Source organism: Coregonus clupeaformis, chromosome 2 (genome assembly GCF_020615455.1).
Source record: "Coregonus clupeaformis isolate EN_2021a chromosome 2, ASM2061545v1, whole genome shotgun sequence".
NCBI lineage: Eukaryota > Metazoa > Chordata > Actinopteri > Salmoniformes > Salmonidae > Coregonus > Coregonus clupeaformis.
The window spans coordinates 9,981,258-9,996,734 of NC_059193.1; the positions used below are offsets into that span (position 1 = coordinate 9,981,258).

Genomic DNA, 15,477 nt, shown 5'->3' on the forward strand with positions numbered 1-15,477 from the left:
GGGAGGGAGGGAGCGAGGCGCCAGGGAAGGAGGGAGGGGACAGCAGGCCAGGCTCCAGTCCAGACCCTCAAGATGGACCCCAACAGCTGGCGTCCTCTCAATGACTGCACCAATGTTTTACTGCACCAAGTCCACACATGTTACTGAACATAACCTACATGAAGAGTGCTATTGCTTTGAAGACAGCTCCCATGCTGGGACAGTTGATCCATGGAGGGCATCTTAGGTCAGTATCTGATTTGACATTGTATTATTGTCCTGCAGGCCCATGCAACACAAAATACCCACAACACTCCAACACCTAGAAGACTTGAGGTAGATCAGACTTCTCATGTGAGCCACAACGCCTATGTAGTCAGTACACAGTGTGTTTCTTACATCAAATGTATATTTTTAGGCCACACATAAATAGGCTAATGTTAAACCTTCTGATCAGTTGGCAGATATCCTTATTGCTCTGAACTGTAATGTGAGCACAGTTGTCCTACAGCTGTATTGTCAATAGTCATTACCAGTATTACTAGTAATTACACTACATGTAAAATTGCTGTAATAAGAGTTCCAATATTACATGCCTCACATGAAAAATCCTTCCTGTCCTATAGTGACTAATCAGAACTGCACTACAGTGTGTGCAATACCTAATTCAAAAGGTGTGTGTGTGTGTGTCATAGAGATAGATAGAGAACTAGTGGCTCAAAAGCAAGTTTTAGCATGGGCAGCGCCATTTTGAAGTAGTCAACTGGGTGGGACTTCCTATGGGTTAAGGATGGATCACATGAAGGGACAAGCCAAATAATTATACTTGTGAGCAAAACCTTGGCTTTATACCTGTCTAAACAACACACTCTAGGTGGCAGTATGCACCATTTCAGTTTGTTTGCCAACTCATAGAAATAGTAGAAGAAAATCAACTACTTTCAAAATGGAGATGGCCTCAATGGTGCTACCCGTGCTCTCACAGACGGCATAATGGGACAGATACAATGATGCGATTTCTATCTAAGTCTATGGTGTGTGTGTGAATGAATCAATGTCTGTGGACAGACTGACTTGGCCATATGGTCAGCAATGGCATCAGTCACTAATGGAGTGGATTACATCCAGAGTCTCTTAACTCATCCCCACATTGGTCTGGCACTGGCCCAACCCTCCTTCTCCCTCCCGAATTATAACCCCTGACCCTTCCATCTCCATGTGTGAGTGCAGTTGAGGCACAGTGTCACAGCACATAGATAGGGAGGGACCTCAGCCCTCTGTCTTCTCTTCTATTGCCTCCTTATTTCTCTCCATTCAACACCAAACGTTCCATCCTATGGGGTGTTGTTTGACCATGTGTAAGTAATGTCTTGTGAAGGAGAGTACCCTATTCCTGTCGATGTCTTGTGAAGGAGAGTACCCTGTTCCTGTCCATGTCTTGTGAAGGAGAGTACCCGGTTCCTGTCCATGTCTTGTGAAGGAGAGTACCCGGTTCCTGTCCATGTCTTTGTGTTTCTGAGCAGGGACCCCTGCAGGCCACTTCTTCACTATCTACCGTGGTCGTTGTTGAGGCGGACAGCAGGGAGCTGCAGCTCCTTCTCCTCAATCAACTCCAGAGCTGTCTCCAACTGCTGGATCAGCACCCGCTTCTTAAACCTGGGAGTAGAGGAGAATGAGAGCGAGAGAGAGAGAGAAAGAGAGAGAGAGATAGGGGGGAGAGGAATAGAAAGAAATAAGAACAGAGGAAAAATGGAAGGAAACAGAGGGCATGAGGTTTGCAACTGCATTGGGTAACAGCAGTGAACTAAGTAGGTTACTATGCTTTCAAAAAAAAATCACCATGCTTTCAAATTAAGAATTACTATACTTTTAAATTAAGAACAGTGTCCGTATCTTTAGTTGGATACTGCCAATTTCCAAATATCACACCGACTGATGTAACCACCCTTGCTAAAAATTTATATAATGAATGAAGGATGAAAGCAAAATTACAGCGATATTCTCCTACACAGTTGAGCTTAGTTACTTCTGTGTTGTTTTCATTGTTCTCAGTCTGTACTGTGGGTAGTCTGGTGTGGAAAGACAGACAGAAGGTGGGTCAGTCTGTACTGTGGGTAGTCTGGTGTGGACAGACAGACAGATGGTGGGTCAGTCTGTACTGTGGGTAGTCTGGTGTGGACAGACAGACGGTGGGTCAGTCTGTATTGTGGTTGGTGTGGACAGACAGACGGTGGGTCAGTCTGTACTGTGGGTGGTCTGATGTGGACATACGGTGGGTCGGTCTGTACTGTGGGTAGTTTGGTGTGGACAGACAGACGGTGATCAGTCTGTACTGTGGGTAGTCTGGTGTGGACAGACAGACAGACAGTGGGTCTCACCTGGCAGCCTCCTTGATCGCGTGATGGATGAAGTACCTCTGAACCGTCACAGACCCCTTCACCTCCTCCAGCAGCCTGAATATGGTCTCATAGTCTGGGAACAAGCACAGGCACAGTCGGGGGTCAGTGGAGGTGGTCCAGCAGATGGAAGATAAGGGACTTCTCTAGTTTTGTCCAGAGCCCTACACTATAACGGGAATAGGATGCTGTTTGGGACATGGCTCAGTACTCTTCTAAGTGTAATCTGGATAGAAATGCACTGCACACTACAGAGTTGGGACAGTAGTATGTGTATCACTACTCACTGCGGCCTGGTTTGCGGACCTCCTTGATGACCCGTGTGCGCAGCTCAGCATTGCTGCCATCTAGTGGGGCTATGGTGACCGCCTGGGGCTCAGCTTGGTCTGCTCCATTTTCCTCTCCCTCCAGCTCTCCCTCCTGGTCCCCCTCACAGTTTTGCTGCTGTCTCTCTGAGGAGGGCCGCTCATCCAGGCCGCCCTCCCCTAACCTGTCCTCCTCCACGCCACTGTCCTCCCTGCTGTCCCCTGCACACATCCCAGGCCTCTCCCGCTCTCTCTCCTCCAGGATGAGTGCATTTGTGCCCCCTCCCACACCGTCCACCACCCCTCCAGGCCAGCCATCCCCTGATTCAGGCCCCACACCCCCCTCCCCGTTACTCTCTCTGCCCAGCACACTGTTCCCCTCTGCTCCTGTGGGGGGCAGAAGAGCACATTTCATGACATTATCAAGATGATGAACACCAACAACAGGGAACATGTTTTAAATTAAGATCCATTCTATATTGAGGTTAAAGTATTATGTCTGCATGTACATTTTTATGAGCACTATTTAACACTTTCAGTAGACTGAGATCTTCCATTTTCATTCTGTATGTGTCCAGTTAACGTTTTATTACACTCATATAGCAGTCAATACAAACTGAAATCCATGAGCATTAAACATATCATAAAAAAAGTATTTAAACAAAAACAAATGTTTAAGTGTCAGTCAGGATGGAAGGTCATTTCTCTGGGAGTCAAGCAGTTCAGATGGTATCGAGAGCAGAGGAAGCATTGATGGTCTCGGAGGGATCCAGTCAGTCAGCGTCAGAGAGACAGTCAGGTCCAAAGCCTCAGCAATGCACCCCTACCTTTGTGCAGTGGGATGGGCTTGATGAGACCAGGCTGGCCCTGGGCCCCATTCCCATTGGGCCCCTTCCCCACTACATGGTTGGTGATGATTGGTGGAGTCTGGGGCCGACGCAATAAAGGGGACATGCTCCGCCTTCTCTTCAGAGCAGCCCCCGAGGTGGGGTCCCCCGTAACGCCTCTCTTCTTGCTTTGGGGACCAGTTACAAACTCATCTGCCTCATCAATCATCATCCCCTTGGATCAGGAAAAAAGAAACCAAGTGGTTGTAGGTAAAAGACTTGCAAACAATAATGATGATGTCATACTATTATCACTGTTGTTTTTGCTGATCTCTGCCGTGTGTGTGTGTTTGTGTGTTTGTGTGTGTGTGTGTATATTTGTACCTTCTTGTCCTGTTTGAAGGGGTTGCCGAAGGTGTGCAGGCGTTTGGGTTGGTCAGGGTCGATCTCTCTCAGAGGAGACGGCATCATCTTTAGATACTCCTGATAGTTGCCCATCTGAACCATTGGTATACTGTGAAGGTAGTCTAACAACCAGCACATAGTCAATGTCAAAGCAAATTCATTTAATTTAAATCAGCATAAGCCCACTGTTGTATTCATTACATTTAAATACATTCTTAGGATGGCTAGTATCAACAGTTCATGTGACATTTTTCCACTTCTTACATAATCTTCTTATACTGTAGTCAATAGACTGACAAGAATAATCTAAATGATGATTAATTCTTTAGAGTCTAAGCCGTTGGGGGGCATTAAGCTGACATAAAGCTCCCTCACGACGCCAGGACAGCGGAGTCACTGACCACCTTCCGGAGACACTTGAAACCCTACCTCTTTAAGGAATACCTGGGATAGTATAAAAGTAATCCTTCTACCCCCCCCTACCCCACCCCCACAAAAATAAAAAATAAAGGTTTTTAGAAATTTTTGCAAATGTATAAAAATAAAAAACAGAAATACCTTATTTACATAAGTATTCAGACCCTTTGCTATGAGACTCAAAATTGAGCTCAGGTGCATCCTGTTTCCATTGATCATCCTTGAGATGTTTCTACAACTTGATTGAAGTCCACCTGTGGTAGATTAAATTGTTTGGACATGATTTGGAAAGGCACACAACTGTCTATAAAAGGTCCCACAGTTGACAGTGCATGTCACAGCAAAAACCAAGTCATGAGGTCGAAGGAATTGTCCGTAGAGCTCCGAGACAGGATTGTGTCGAGGCACAGATCTGGGGGAGGGTACCAAAACATTTCTGCAGCATTGAAGGTCCCCAAGAACACAGTGGCCTCCATCATTCTTAAATGGAAGAAGTTTGGAACCACCAAGACTCTTCCTAGAGCTGGCCGCCCGGACAAACTGAGCAATCGGGGGAGAAGGGCCTTGGTCAGGGAGGTGACCAAGAACCTGATGGTCACTCTGACAGAGCTCTAGAGTTCCTCTGTGGAGATGGGAGAACCTTCCAGAAGGACAACCATCTCTGCAGCACTCCACCAATCAGGCCTTTATGGTAGAGTGGCCAGACGGAAGCCACTCCTCAGTAAAAGGCACATGACAGCCCGCTTGGAGTTTGCCAAAAGGCACCTAAAGACTCTCAGACCATGAGAAACAAGATTCTCTGGTCTGATGAAACCAAGATCGAACTCTTTGGCCTGGATGCCAAGCGTCACGTCTGGAGGAAACTTGGCACCATCCCTACGGTGAAGCATGGTGGTGGCAGCATCATGCTGTGGGGATGTTTTTCAGTGGCAGGGACTGGGAGACTAGTCAGGATCGAGGCAAAGATGAACATCTCTGGAGAGACCTGAAAATAGCTGTGCAGCGACACTCCCCATCCAACCTGACAGAGCTTGAGAGGATCTGCAGAGAAGAATGGGAGAAACTCCCCAAATACAGGTGTCCCTAGCTTGTAGCATCATACCTAAGAAGAGGCTGTAGTTGCTGCCAAAGGTTCTTCAACAAAGTACTGAGTAAAGGGTCTGAATACTTATGTAAATGTGTTATTTCAGTTTTAATTTTTAATACATTTGCAAAAATGTCTAAACTTGTTTTTGCTTTGTCATTATGGGGTATTGTGTGTAGATTGATGAGAAAAACAAACAATTTTATCAATTTTAGAATAAGGCAGTAACGTAACAAAATGTGGAAAAAGTCAAGGGGTCTGAATACTTTTGGAAGGCACTGTATATCTTTTTTACACATATTTAACCCCTTTTTTGGGGTAGGCACAAAACTACTTTCATACTTCCATTAGTTTTTTTAAAAACGGTACCGGTTTATAGGTCAAACCGTTCGGACACTACAGACGTTTACGTGAGAAGACCGATTTTCTGGATGTCTCATGGTCTGACAAACACCGCTCTAGCTCTGTCACCTTTCACCGCAGATGCGGTGCGACACTGGCAGGCGGATGTGGTGGATTGAGAAGCAGCCAATGCAAAAAAACTGATATCTCTAGCTTAAACTGACAGATTTTACATTTACATTACATTTTAGTCATTTAGCAGACGCTCCTATCCAGAGCGACTTACAGTTAGTGAGTGCATACATTTTCCATACTGTGGGAAACGAACCCACAACCCTGGCGTTGCAAGCACCATGCTCTACCAACTGAGCTACAGGGGAAAGACGATTTACATTTTGATGGGGATTTTTTTGTTATGTAACTTAGCTTGGGGGTTAAGCAGCTTTCAAGCCTGCCTACCTTCATCTTGTCCTCTGATGAGTTTCTGAGTAGTCCTCAGAAGGTTGGAGCGCATCCGTGTCAGCTGATCCAGAAGGTTCCGCCTGGGGATGTCATAGGCGTTCCGATACGCCTGAGGCTTTAGATCCTGAGGAGATAGGAAGTAGTGAGATACAGAAACCCTTTCTTCAACCCTGTCTGGCACATCAATCTAGAAACATAATCTGCGTCCCAAATGGAACCCTATTCCCTGGGCTCTGGTCAAAAGTAGTGCACTATATATGGCATAGGGTACCATTTGGGACACAGCTATCCCCTCAGGCATCCCAGAGTTTGACCCTGCCGGTCCTGTACCTTGTTGAGCAGTGCAATCTGAAAACCGGCAAACTCCTTGAAGTTGATGTCTGCGAGGCGGAGGGACATCTCTCCGGTGATACCCTGCAGCAGCTGCTTGAAGTCTTTGCGGTGGGCCAGGGACAGGGTGTTGGAGTGGTTCTTCACCTTTATACCAGTCTCCTGGGGAGCCTTCTTCCCTACAGACACGATCAGGCGATCCGACTCCATCTTCGCCTGCAGAGAGAGAACGAGACAAAGACAGGTTCTTTATTCACTCATTCACACCAGCTGGGTGTACTCCTAAAGTGTATTCAGATCTACTTAAGTGACCCTTGTAAGTTAAATACGTATCACGTTGTACAAACTTTGAAAGCTATAGATATATACTAAGTCTAGGTGTGTGTCCCAAATTGCACCCTATTCCCTACATAGTGTACTACTTTGGGCCCTGGTCAAAGTAGTGCACTACATAGAGAATAGGGTACCATTTGGGATGCAGCCCAGGTGAAGGGAAGCCCCACCTGCTGGCTAAGCTTCTTTAGGTAGGAGATGACACTGTAGCTGAGGCCACAGTCCATGTTGTCGGAGATGAGGTTGGGCGCTCCCATCATTCTCAGTGCCTTCTTCAATGGCTGTATGGAAAGACAGAGAGAGCCCATAGAGAAAGGGCATCACCATCAAACAAACATGAAATACATATAGCACATATGGATACAAATATATATTTACATATATGACATTGACCAAGAACAGTACATTACCAAGAGAAAGTAAGGAGGCATGGTCTTCAGGTAGATCTCAAAGGCCTGCCGCCACTTTAGGTTTGGCTTCAGTTTGTGCACTTTGAACAGGTCATCTGTGAAGACAGCAGGATTGGGGGTTGGGAGGAGAAAGACATGAGAGAAGCATAATCATCCCAGAGATCGCCAATCAAAAAGTAGCTTGTTACAAAATACCCTAAAGACCAATGTATCAAAATAATCGACCAAAAAAATTGGTAATTTTTATTTATTTAATTGAATTACATACATTTGCACGTAGCAGCCTTAAATAAGTTATGAAACAACCTGTGACCCTCGGCTTACACGCTATGAATAGTACCAATATCCCAGTTCATATATTGTTAGTCTTCAGAGCTTTGTGGCCCCTATTACTCAAAATACACTGCATTGGTGTCAGAAATGAGATACCATGCCATACCATGAGTATGATGTAATCAGAGGTGCAGATGAGGGCATAAAGGGGTTTGAAATAAAGTTGAGGTACATGACTCACTTCCCAAATGACAGTGAGTGTAGTGACAGTATGGCAATAACATAAAACATTGAGTTCACTTCCACCTTTTGGACCATATTCACGGCATTATCCTCGCTCTGGAAGTGTATCCCTGTGCTTCAACGTTCTCTCAGGCTCCTCCTCCACCAACACCTCTCAAGGCCTCACACGATAGTGACATATGATTTCTGATACCAATGCAGCACATTTGGAGTGATATGGGGCCTCAAAATTGTGAAGCGCTATAATATATATTTTTTAATAGTATTTTGAGTATTTTGAAAATACAAAATACCATTCTCCGAAAGATGTTGTTACAAATACATTGTGATTTTAGTCAGGTACTCAGGCCTTCCAAATACATAGTGATTTTAGTCAGGTACTCAGGCCTTCCAAATACATGGTGATTTTAGTCAGGTACTCAGGCCTTCCAAATACATAGTGATTATAGTCAGGTACTTGTGGTGAATTATTATTAATGAACTGTAGAGTTTAATGGACTATGAGGTAGAACTGGGTTAATCAAGAGCATAAAGTTAGAATTCTTTGTTACTGGGCCAGGAATTGTATTGGGTGAGTAGAGAGGGTGATCTGCCCTAGGGTCAGATTGCTTTCTCTTACTTAGATCCATGGTTGTCTTATCATATCAAAGACTGAAACTGGCTTGGGCCATTTGTTTTTGTCTTCAAACACAGTGAAAAGAGCCAGGGTTGAACAGAGTTTAAACAAAACATGAGTGTTTTTGCAAGATAAGGTTTGATTGATTGTAGTACTCTGAACTTAATGAAAGTTGAGTTTAGCCGCTCTCAGAGACAAAGGAAGTGGGCAGAGCAATAAAAGAGCGGGAAAACGGAAAAGGACTATATAGGAGGAGAGAGACCGTAAGGGGGGTGCCACTCTGCAGACTGGTATCGGCTTTGTGGAAAACTTTAATAAAGTAATTTCTTGATGCAACAAAAACTCTGTAAGACCTTATTTGTAATAAAGTATAGTGGTTATTTTCCACAACATACTCAGGCCTTCCAAATACATGGTGATTTAATAAGGTATTCAGGCCTTCCAAATACATGGTGATTTTAGTCATGTACTCAGGCCTTCCAAACACAAATGACAAAATACTAAAAAGTAATTGAAATACATGTAACAGAACACCCCACAAATGTCGCTAATGTATGGCTGTATACTGTTACAGCTTCAGCATTTTAGTCATTTAGCAGACGCTCTTATCCAGAGCAACTTACAGGAGCAATTAGGATTAAGTGCCTTGCTCAAAGGCACATCGACAGATTTTTCACCTAGTCGGCTCGGGGACTGGCACAACGCTCTTAACCACTAAGCTACCTGTCGCCCCACTAAGCTACCTGCCACCCCATAGAAGACATCCACAATCTGACTTACCAAGGAGTGGCAAAACAACTGGGTAGTTGTAAGGCATGACGAAGAGGTTGACACAGGTGAGAGTAGTGCTGGCCTTCAGGTAGCCAAAGGGCTGGGCTAGGTCACTGTGCTTTCCACTACTGTTCACAAACACCTGCAGGGAAAGAGACAGCGAGAGAGAGAGAGAGAGAGAGAGAGAGAGAGAGAGAGACAGAGAGAGAGAGAGAGAGACAGCGAGAGAGAGGGGCGAGAGAGAGGGGCGAGAGAGAGGGTGGGGACAGCAAGAGAGAGGGGGGGGGACAGCGAGAGAGAGGCGAGAGAGAGCGAGAGAAACAGAGAGGGGGGGAGACAGCGAGAAAGAGAGAGAGAAGAGAAACAGAGAAAGAAAGAGAGAGACAGAGAGAGGGGGGAGACAGTGAGGAGGGTAGAGAGAGAGCAAGAGAGATAGAGAGAGAGAGAGAGAGAGAGAGAGAGAGAGAGAGAGAGAGAGAGAGAGAGAGAGAGAGAGAGAGAGAGAGAGAGAGAGAGAGAGAGAGAGAGAGAGAGAGAGAGAGAGAGAGAGAGAGAGAAACAGAGAAAGAAAGAAAGAAAGAGAGACAGAGAGAGACAGAGAGAGAGAGAGAGCGAGAGGGCTCAGCACAAACAACATCCCACAGCATCACTAGAAATACAAACACCATAACTCCTTGAGGTTGTGTGTGGGAGCATTTATCCTACCTGCCAGCACATGTGTGGAGACTTCCTCTCCAGAATGTACTGGGTGAGTGGTGAGGGCTCCAGTTCGTACTTGTCAAAGGGCAGCTTGTCAATCACCATGGGCTCACAGTCCACACAGGTGAAACGCACCATGGGGTGGGCAGAGCGAGGAGGCTAGTGGTGGGCAAAGGGAGAGAATGACAGAGAACATTTAGAGCAGGGGTGTCAAACATACGGCCCGCGGGCCGGATCAGGCCCGCAAACGGGTTTAATCCGGCCCGCGAGATGCTAAAAATTTTTTAAAAAATGAAAAAAATTTGTAAAGTATAAATGCAATTTTTCAATAAAATAAACTGCTGTACCAATTGCGTCCACTGGATGGCGCAATAGCAATTGGGTTAAGCAAGCAAACTGTTTATACCGGGGCAGAGCAAGTAGGTCAAGCACGTGCAGCCAATGAGCTACTTTGTTTTGCCCGCGATATTTATTACGGCTTCTACTTTTAACATTATGTGCTTTGGCACCCTCATTGCCCCAATATGTCTCTGTCAAAAAAGAGAAAAGTGGACGCAGAGTGCAGAGTGTTCCAAGAAAAATGGTAATCCTATTTAATCACGGAATTGAATGGGAAAGCTGTATGTTTGGTGTGTTCAGAGCATGTTGCAGTGCTGAAAGAATATAACCTTCGTCGCCACTATGTGAGTCTTCATGCCAACAAATATGACAACTTTCAAGGACAGCGGAGATGAGAGAAGGTGAATGAACTGTTGGCGGGTCTGAAGAAACAGCAGTCTGTGTTTACTCACAGCCGAGACATCAGTGACGCTGCAGTGAAAGCTAGTTACCTCATTGCTAATGAAATCGCAGTGGCTTCAAAACCATTTAGTGAGGGTGAATTTGTAAAAACATGCATGATGAAGGCAGCGGAGATTGTGTGCCCTGAAAAGCGGCAGGCTTTTTGCAAATATCAGCCTGACAAGAAACACAGTTGCAGACAGGATTTCCAATCTTTCAGTGGATTTGGACAGCCAGTTGAAGCAAAAAGTAAAGTCATTTATTGCGTTTCGGTTGCAATTGATGAAAGCACGGACATTACAGATGTTGCACAACTGGCCATTTTTTTCATCCGCGGAGTTGATGACACATTGACCGTCACCGAGGAGTTCGTGGAGTTGGTGCCGATGACAGATACAACGACAGCAGCTGATATTTTTACCGCACTCGTCGGCGCGCTGGACAGGGTCGGAGTGGACTGGTCCCGCGCTGTCAGCCTGGCTACAGATGGTGCGCCCTCAATGATCGGGAAAAAGCAGGCGTTGTGACAAAGTTCAGAGAGAAAGTGCAATCTGCAAATGGAGGACGTGATTTTTTTGACTTTTCACTGTATTTTGCACCAGGAGGCTTTGTGTTGCAAGTCATTAAAGATGGATAACGTCACGAAGGTGGTCATCCAAACTGTTAATTTCATCCGATCCAGAAGCCTGAATCACCGTCAGTTTGACAGCCTTCTCAGAGAGAAAGACCACATCTATGGCCTGCCATACCACACTGAGGTAAGATGGTTAAGCCGAGGTGCTGTGCTGAGGCGTTTCTTTGATTTACGAGAAGAAATTGAACAGTTCATGGAAGAAAAGGGCAAACCAGTGTTAGAATTTCATTCCGCAGAATGGATGCCGGACCTTGCATTTATGGTGGATGTTACAGAGCACCTGAATAACTTGAACAAACAGCTGCAAGGGCGCAACAAAGTTGTCACGCAGTATTATGACAGCATACGTTCTTTCAAGTTGAAGCTGTCATTGTGGGAGACGCAACTTGCCGGTGGTGATGCAGCTCACTTCCCCTGTCTGAAAAATGTGTGCGCGACCCAACATGTGGCAGACATGAAGCGGTTCAAAGATAAAATAACGGGACTGTTACGGGAGTTTGAGCAACGCTTTCAGATTTATGTTTATATGTTTTTATGTTGATGTGCTATTGTTTTTAATTGATTTTATTTTATTTGTATATTTAACCTATTCTTGACTCTGTGGTTCTTGCACTTGTTTGGGGAACAGGATTTCATTATTTTTATCTACATTTCTGCCTGAGAAATGACACCCTGATATAGTTCTGTGATCTGTGAAACAGTTCTGTTAATCACTGAGGCATTGTGTGTTTGTGTGTTCTTTTTCTTTAGAATTTTCAAATAAACTTGACGTGTTTTATGATTAATAGTGATGTTGTGCTTGTACTATTTTGGACACACTGTCCTCAGGCTCCAGCTTTATGTTGTATGTTGATCGTATTAAAACAAAGAAAACAATCTGAAGTTGTTGTTTTTAAGTTATATATACCATGATTTTTCCGGTCCGGCCCACTTGGGAATAGATTTTCCTCCATGTGGCCCCTGAGCTAAAATGAGTTTGACACCCCTGATTTAGAGCATTTCATACAACGTTGTCCCTGTTGAGGAGAAATAAACATCCTGAAACTATACCCATGCCATGCTGACACCACAGGAACTAGTGTGTTGGAACTAGTGTGGGAGGGGTGCAAAAAACAAGAAAAGAGAGGCAGAACATTAAACAGTAGGATGGAGCTGGCAGACTCTAGTCAGTCAGCATCCACCCTGACCCTCTGTCCTTGGCACTGCCCCAGTAACACTACAGATAGTCAATATAAAGAGAGACAGAGAGAAAGAAAAACAGAGAGAGTCCTAGGCAAACTTCACCCCCAGTTCTTGGCAGTAAAGACACAGTGAGGAGCAATCATTCACAGGATGCCAGGAGCCAGGACAACTACAGGTCCCAGAGGCCAGGACAACTACAGGTCCCAGAGGCCAGGACAACTACAGGTCCCAGAGGCCAGGACAACTACAGGTCCCAGAGGCCAGGACAACTACAGGTCCCAGAGGCCAGGACAACTACAGGTCTCAGAGGCCAGGACAACTACAGGTCTCAGAGGCCAGGACAACTACAGGTCCCAGAGGCCAGGACAACTACAGGTCCCAGAGGCCAGGACAACTACAGGTCTCAGAGGCCAGGACAACTACAGGTCCCAGAGGCCAGGACAACTACAGGTCTCAGAGGCCAGGACAACTACAGGTCCCAGAGGCCAGGACAACTACAGGTCCCAGAGGCCAGGACAACTACAGGTCTCAGAGGCCAGGACAACTACAGGTCTCAGAGGCCAGAACAACTACAGGTCCCAGAGGCCAGGACAACTACAGGTCTCAGAGGGCAGGACAACTACATGTCCCAGAGGCCAGGACAACTACAGGGCCCAGAGGCCAGGACAACTACAGGTCCCAGAGGCCAGGACAACTACAGGTCTCAGAGGCCAGAACAACTACAGGTCTCAGAGGGCAGGACAACTACATGTCCCAGGGGGCAACAGTGCAGAGCCACGTTAACACCAACTACTGGATTTAAGAGGAGCATAATGCTTAACTCTCATCCTCTTTCACTTGACCCATTAAACACTTAACTGATTGCTTAATAATCACAAACAATTCTTAGTAATTCAAAATGGAGGGACTAATGAGCTTGCATTAGTGTTACTGCATCAGTAACTATGGGGTTAATGGCATCCTCTCACCAGAGCGGGGGAGTTCTGGTCCGGCCAGAAGGACTCAGGGATGGGCCAGTGGCCTACGGGCACCCCTGTCTTGGGGTTGGGTCGCACGTAGATGAGTTTGTGGCAGCTGTGCCAGGGCTGTGGGCTGAAGGACAACACGGGCCGGCTCGGGTCAACCATACCATCTGTAGAACCAAACAACAACAACATGAGGTGTCAATTTCTCAACCGAACACAAACAGAAGAACAGCCACAGGCAGGAAGCAGCTGTGCGGAACACATCAGTCAAGCGCTGTCGGAGAGAGTCACCTTGAGACCATCAGAGGACACTTCATCGGTGACACGCACAGTCATACACAACAACTTAGAGCGCATTTCCTGTTGGGACATACCTTCGCCTACCAGAGGCGGATCTGGCCCTGTTTTTTCAAAGTTAATGACGACACCACTCAGAACCTTCTGGACCAGAGAGTCCAGACACTGGTTCAGCATCCTCTGAGTCCGCACACAGTATGATCGTCCTGGAGAAAGAAAGAAACAGTGGGAGGGAAGAAGCACAAAGAGAGAGGGATGGAGAGGACCTGTTATTAAGGCCTATGATGATACCAGTATCGCAATATCTTTTCCATGGCAAAAATGAAAACAGGAAGCAGTTTAAACTCTTTTGTCCTTTAAAAAAATTGCTGTATGTAAAATATTGTGTGACTCTAGATGACGACCTAATGATATTTGTTTCCAACATTAGGGCTGTTTTCCTAAAGAAGTTAAATCCACTTTTGTTTCCTTGCCATGCTACTAAGGAGCATGGTGATACTGGTATCGTCCCGACATTAGTGTTTTTATGCATGTATATCTTTCAGAAAGCATTGACAGTTGATAGATAGCTGCAGATTTAATTTCCAGTCTCTGAGAACCTTGTAAATGTTAAATTATACACAGCCTGGACCCTGAAGAAGGCACTCTGTGCCCAAATGTTGCCTGACCCATTAAATTGTTGAGAGCATATATAGACTGTGACTTTCTGTCTGTGTTTTTATATATTACACATTTTGACATCCCAACAGACACAGTCCCACCCCAGAGCCAGTGCTAGAATGAGTAGAATGGGCGTCCCCATTGAAGACAATGATGCCATAATGGGTGAACTGGCAGACATGTGTCAGTGTACCCATAGGAGTAGGGCAGGAAGTAAAAGCAGGAAGTTAACTATTTCTATGGGGGCATCCTACCTCCAGTGACCTCACACATCTGGGTGATGGCAGACTCGTCAGTGGGGACGCTGCCCAGCTGCTCGCTGTCGGGCGTGGCCGCCCCAGGGAGACGCAGCACCAGGGCGAAGAGACGCTGGTCCCACCGAAATGGCTCCTTGGTCAGCTCACTGCCTGGCAGGGGAGAGGTCAGGGGCAGGTGGAGCTGGAGACAGGGAGAGAGGGGCACAAAGGAGGGAGAGGGGAGTGGTAGAGGTGGGCGGCAAGTAGCCTAGCATTGGGCCAGTAACAGAAAGGTTGCTGGTTCAAATCCCTGAGCTGACTACAGTAGGCAAAACATCTGTCGATATGCCCTTGAGCAAGGCACTTAACCCTAATTGCTCCTGTAAGTCGCTCTGGATAAGCATGTCTGCTAAATGACTAAAATGTTGAATGTAGAGGTGGGGAAAATGTGAAAATTGGACTAGCATTTGTCTTGTTACTGAACTCTGGCTGGACATCTTAATTGGGCCCAGAGGAGTTGTATTCTTCTTATATAGTGTAATAACAATTTAGACAGTTTGAGTCATCTGAATAACATGCTGCTCATGAATAATCATATGTCCTGGAATTCTCTGTCTGCTTCAAATGTGGGCTCTCTTTAACAGCCTCACTCACTAGCCAGGACCACAGTAGAACTCTACTGGCTGGAGAGTGAAACTATTCCTTCTTCATTAGACCTAGCCAGGACCACAGTAGAACCTGGGGCCATATGTATCAAGCTTCTCAAGAGTAGAAGTGCTGATTTAGGATCAGTTTTGCCTTAATAAGATTACATGGACGGGGGGACCTGAT

At 45.9% G+C, this 15,477-nt stretch overlaps 1 protein-coding gene across 1 annotated transcript in view; it reads right to left on the reverse strand.

Moving 5' to 3' along the window:
• ints6l (integrator complex subunit 6 like) overlaps positions 1-15,477 on the reverse strand; it is a 31,549-nt gene continuing 16,072 nt past the window's right edge. The window contains exons 5-18 of the mRNA XM_041904154.2: positions 14,665-14,848; positions 13,828-13,956; positions 13,457-13,620; positions 9,899-10,051; positions 9,203-9,335; positions 7,291-7,385; positions 7,051-7,161; positions 6,548-6,763; positions 6,215-6,341; positions 3,892-4,034; positions 3,508-3,742; positions 2,663-3,067; positions 2,358-2,451; positions 1-1,635 (exon numbers count right to left, since the gene is read on the reverse strand). Of these exons, the coding sequence (XP_041760088.1) occupies positions 1,527-1,635; positions 2,358-2,451; positions 2,663-3,067; positions 3,508-3,742; positions 3,892-4,034; positions 6,215-6,341; positions 6,548-6,763; positions 7,051-7,161; positions 7,291-7,385; positions 9,203-9,335; positions 9,899-10,051; positions 13,457-13,620; positions 13,828-13,956; positions 14,665-14,848 (2,298 nt within the window). The 3' untranslated portion in view covers positions 1-1,526. The remainder of the gene's footprint in view (positions 1,636-2,357; positions 2,452-2,662; positions 3,068-3,507; positions 3,743-3,891; positions 4,035-6,214; positions 6,342-6,547; positions 6,764-7,050; positions 7,162-7,290; positions 7,386-9,202; positions 9,336-9,898; positions 10,052-13,456; positions 13,621-13,827; positions 13,957-14,664; positions 14,849-15,477) is intronic.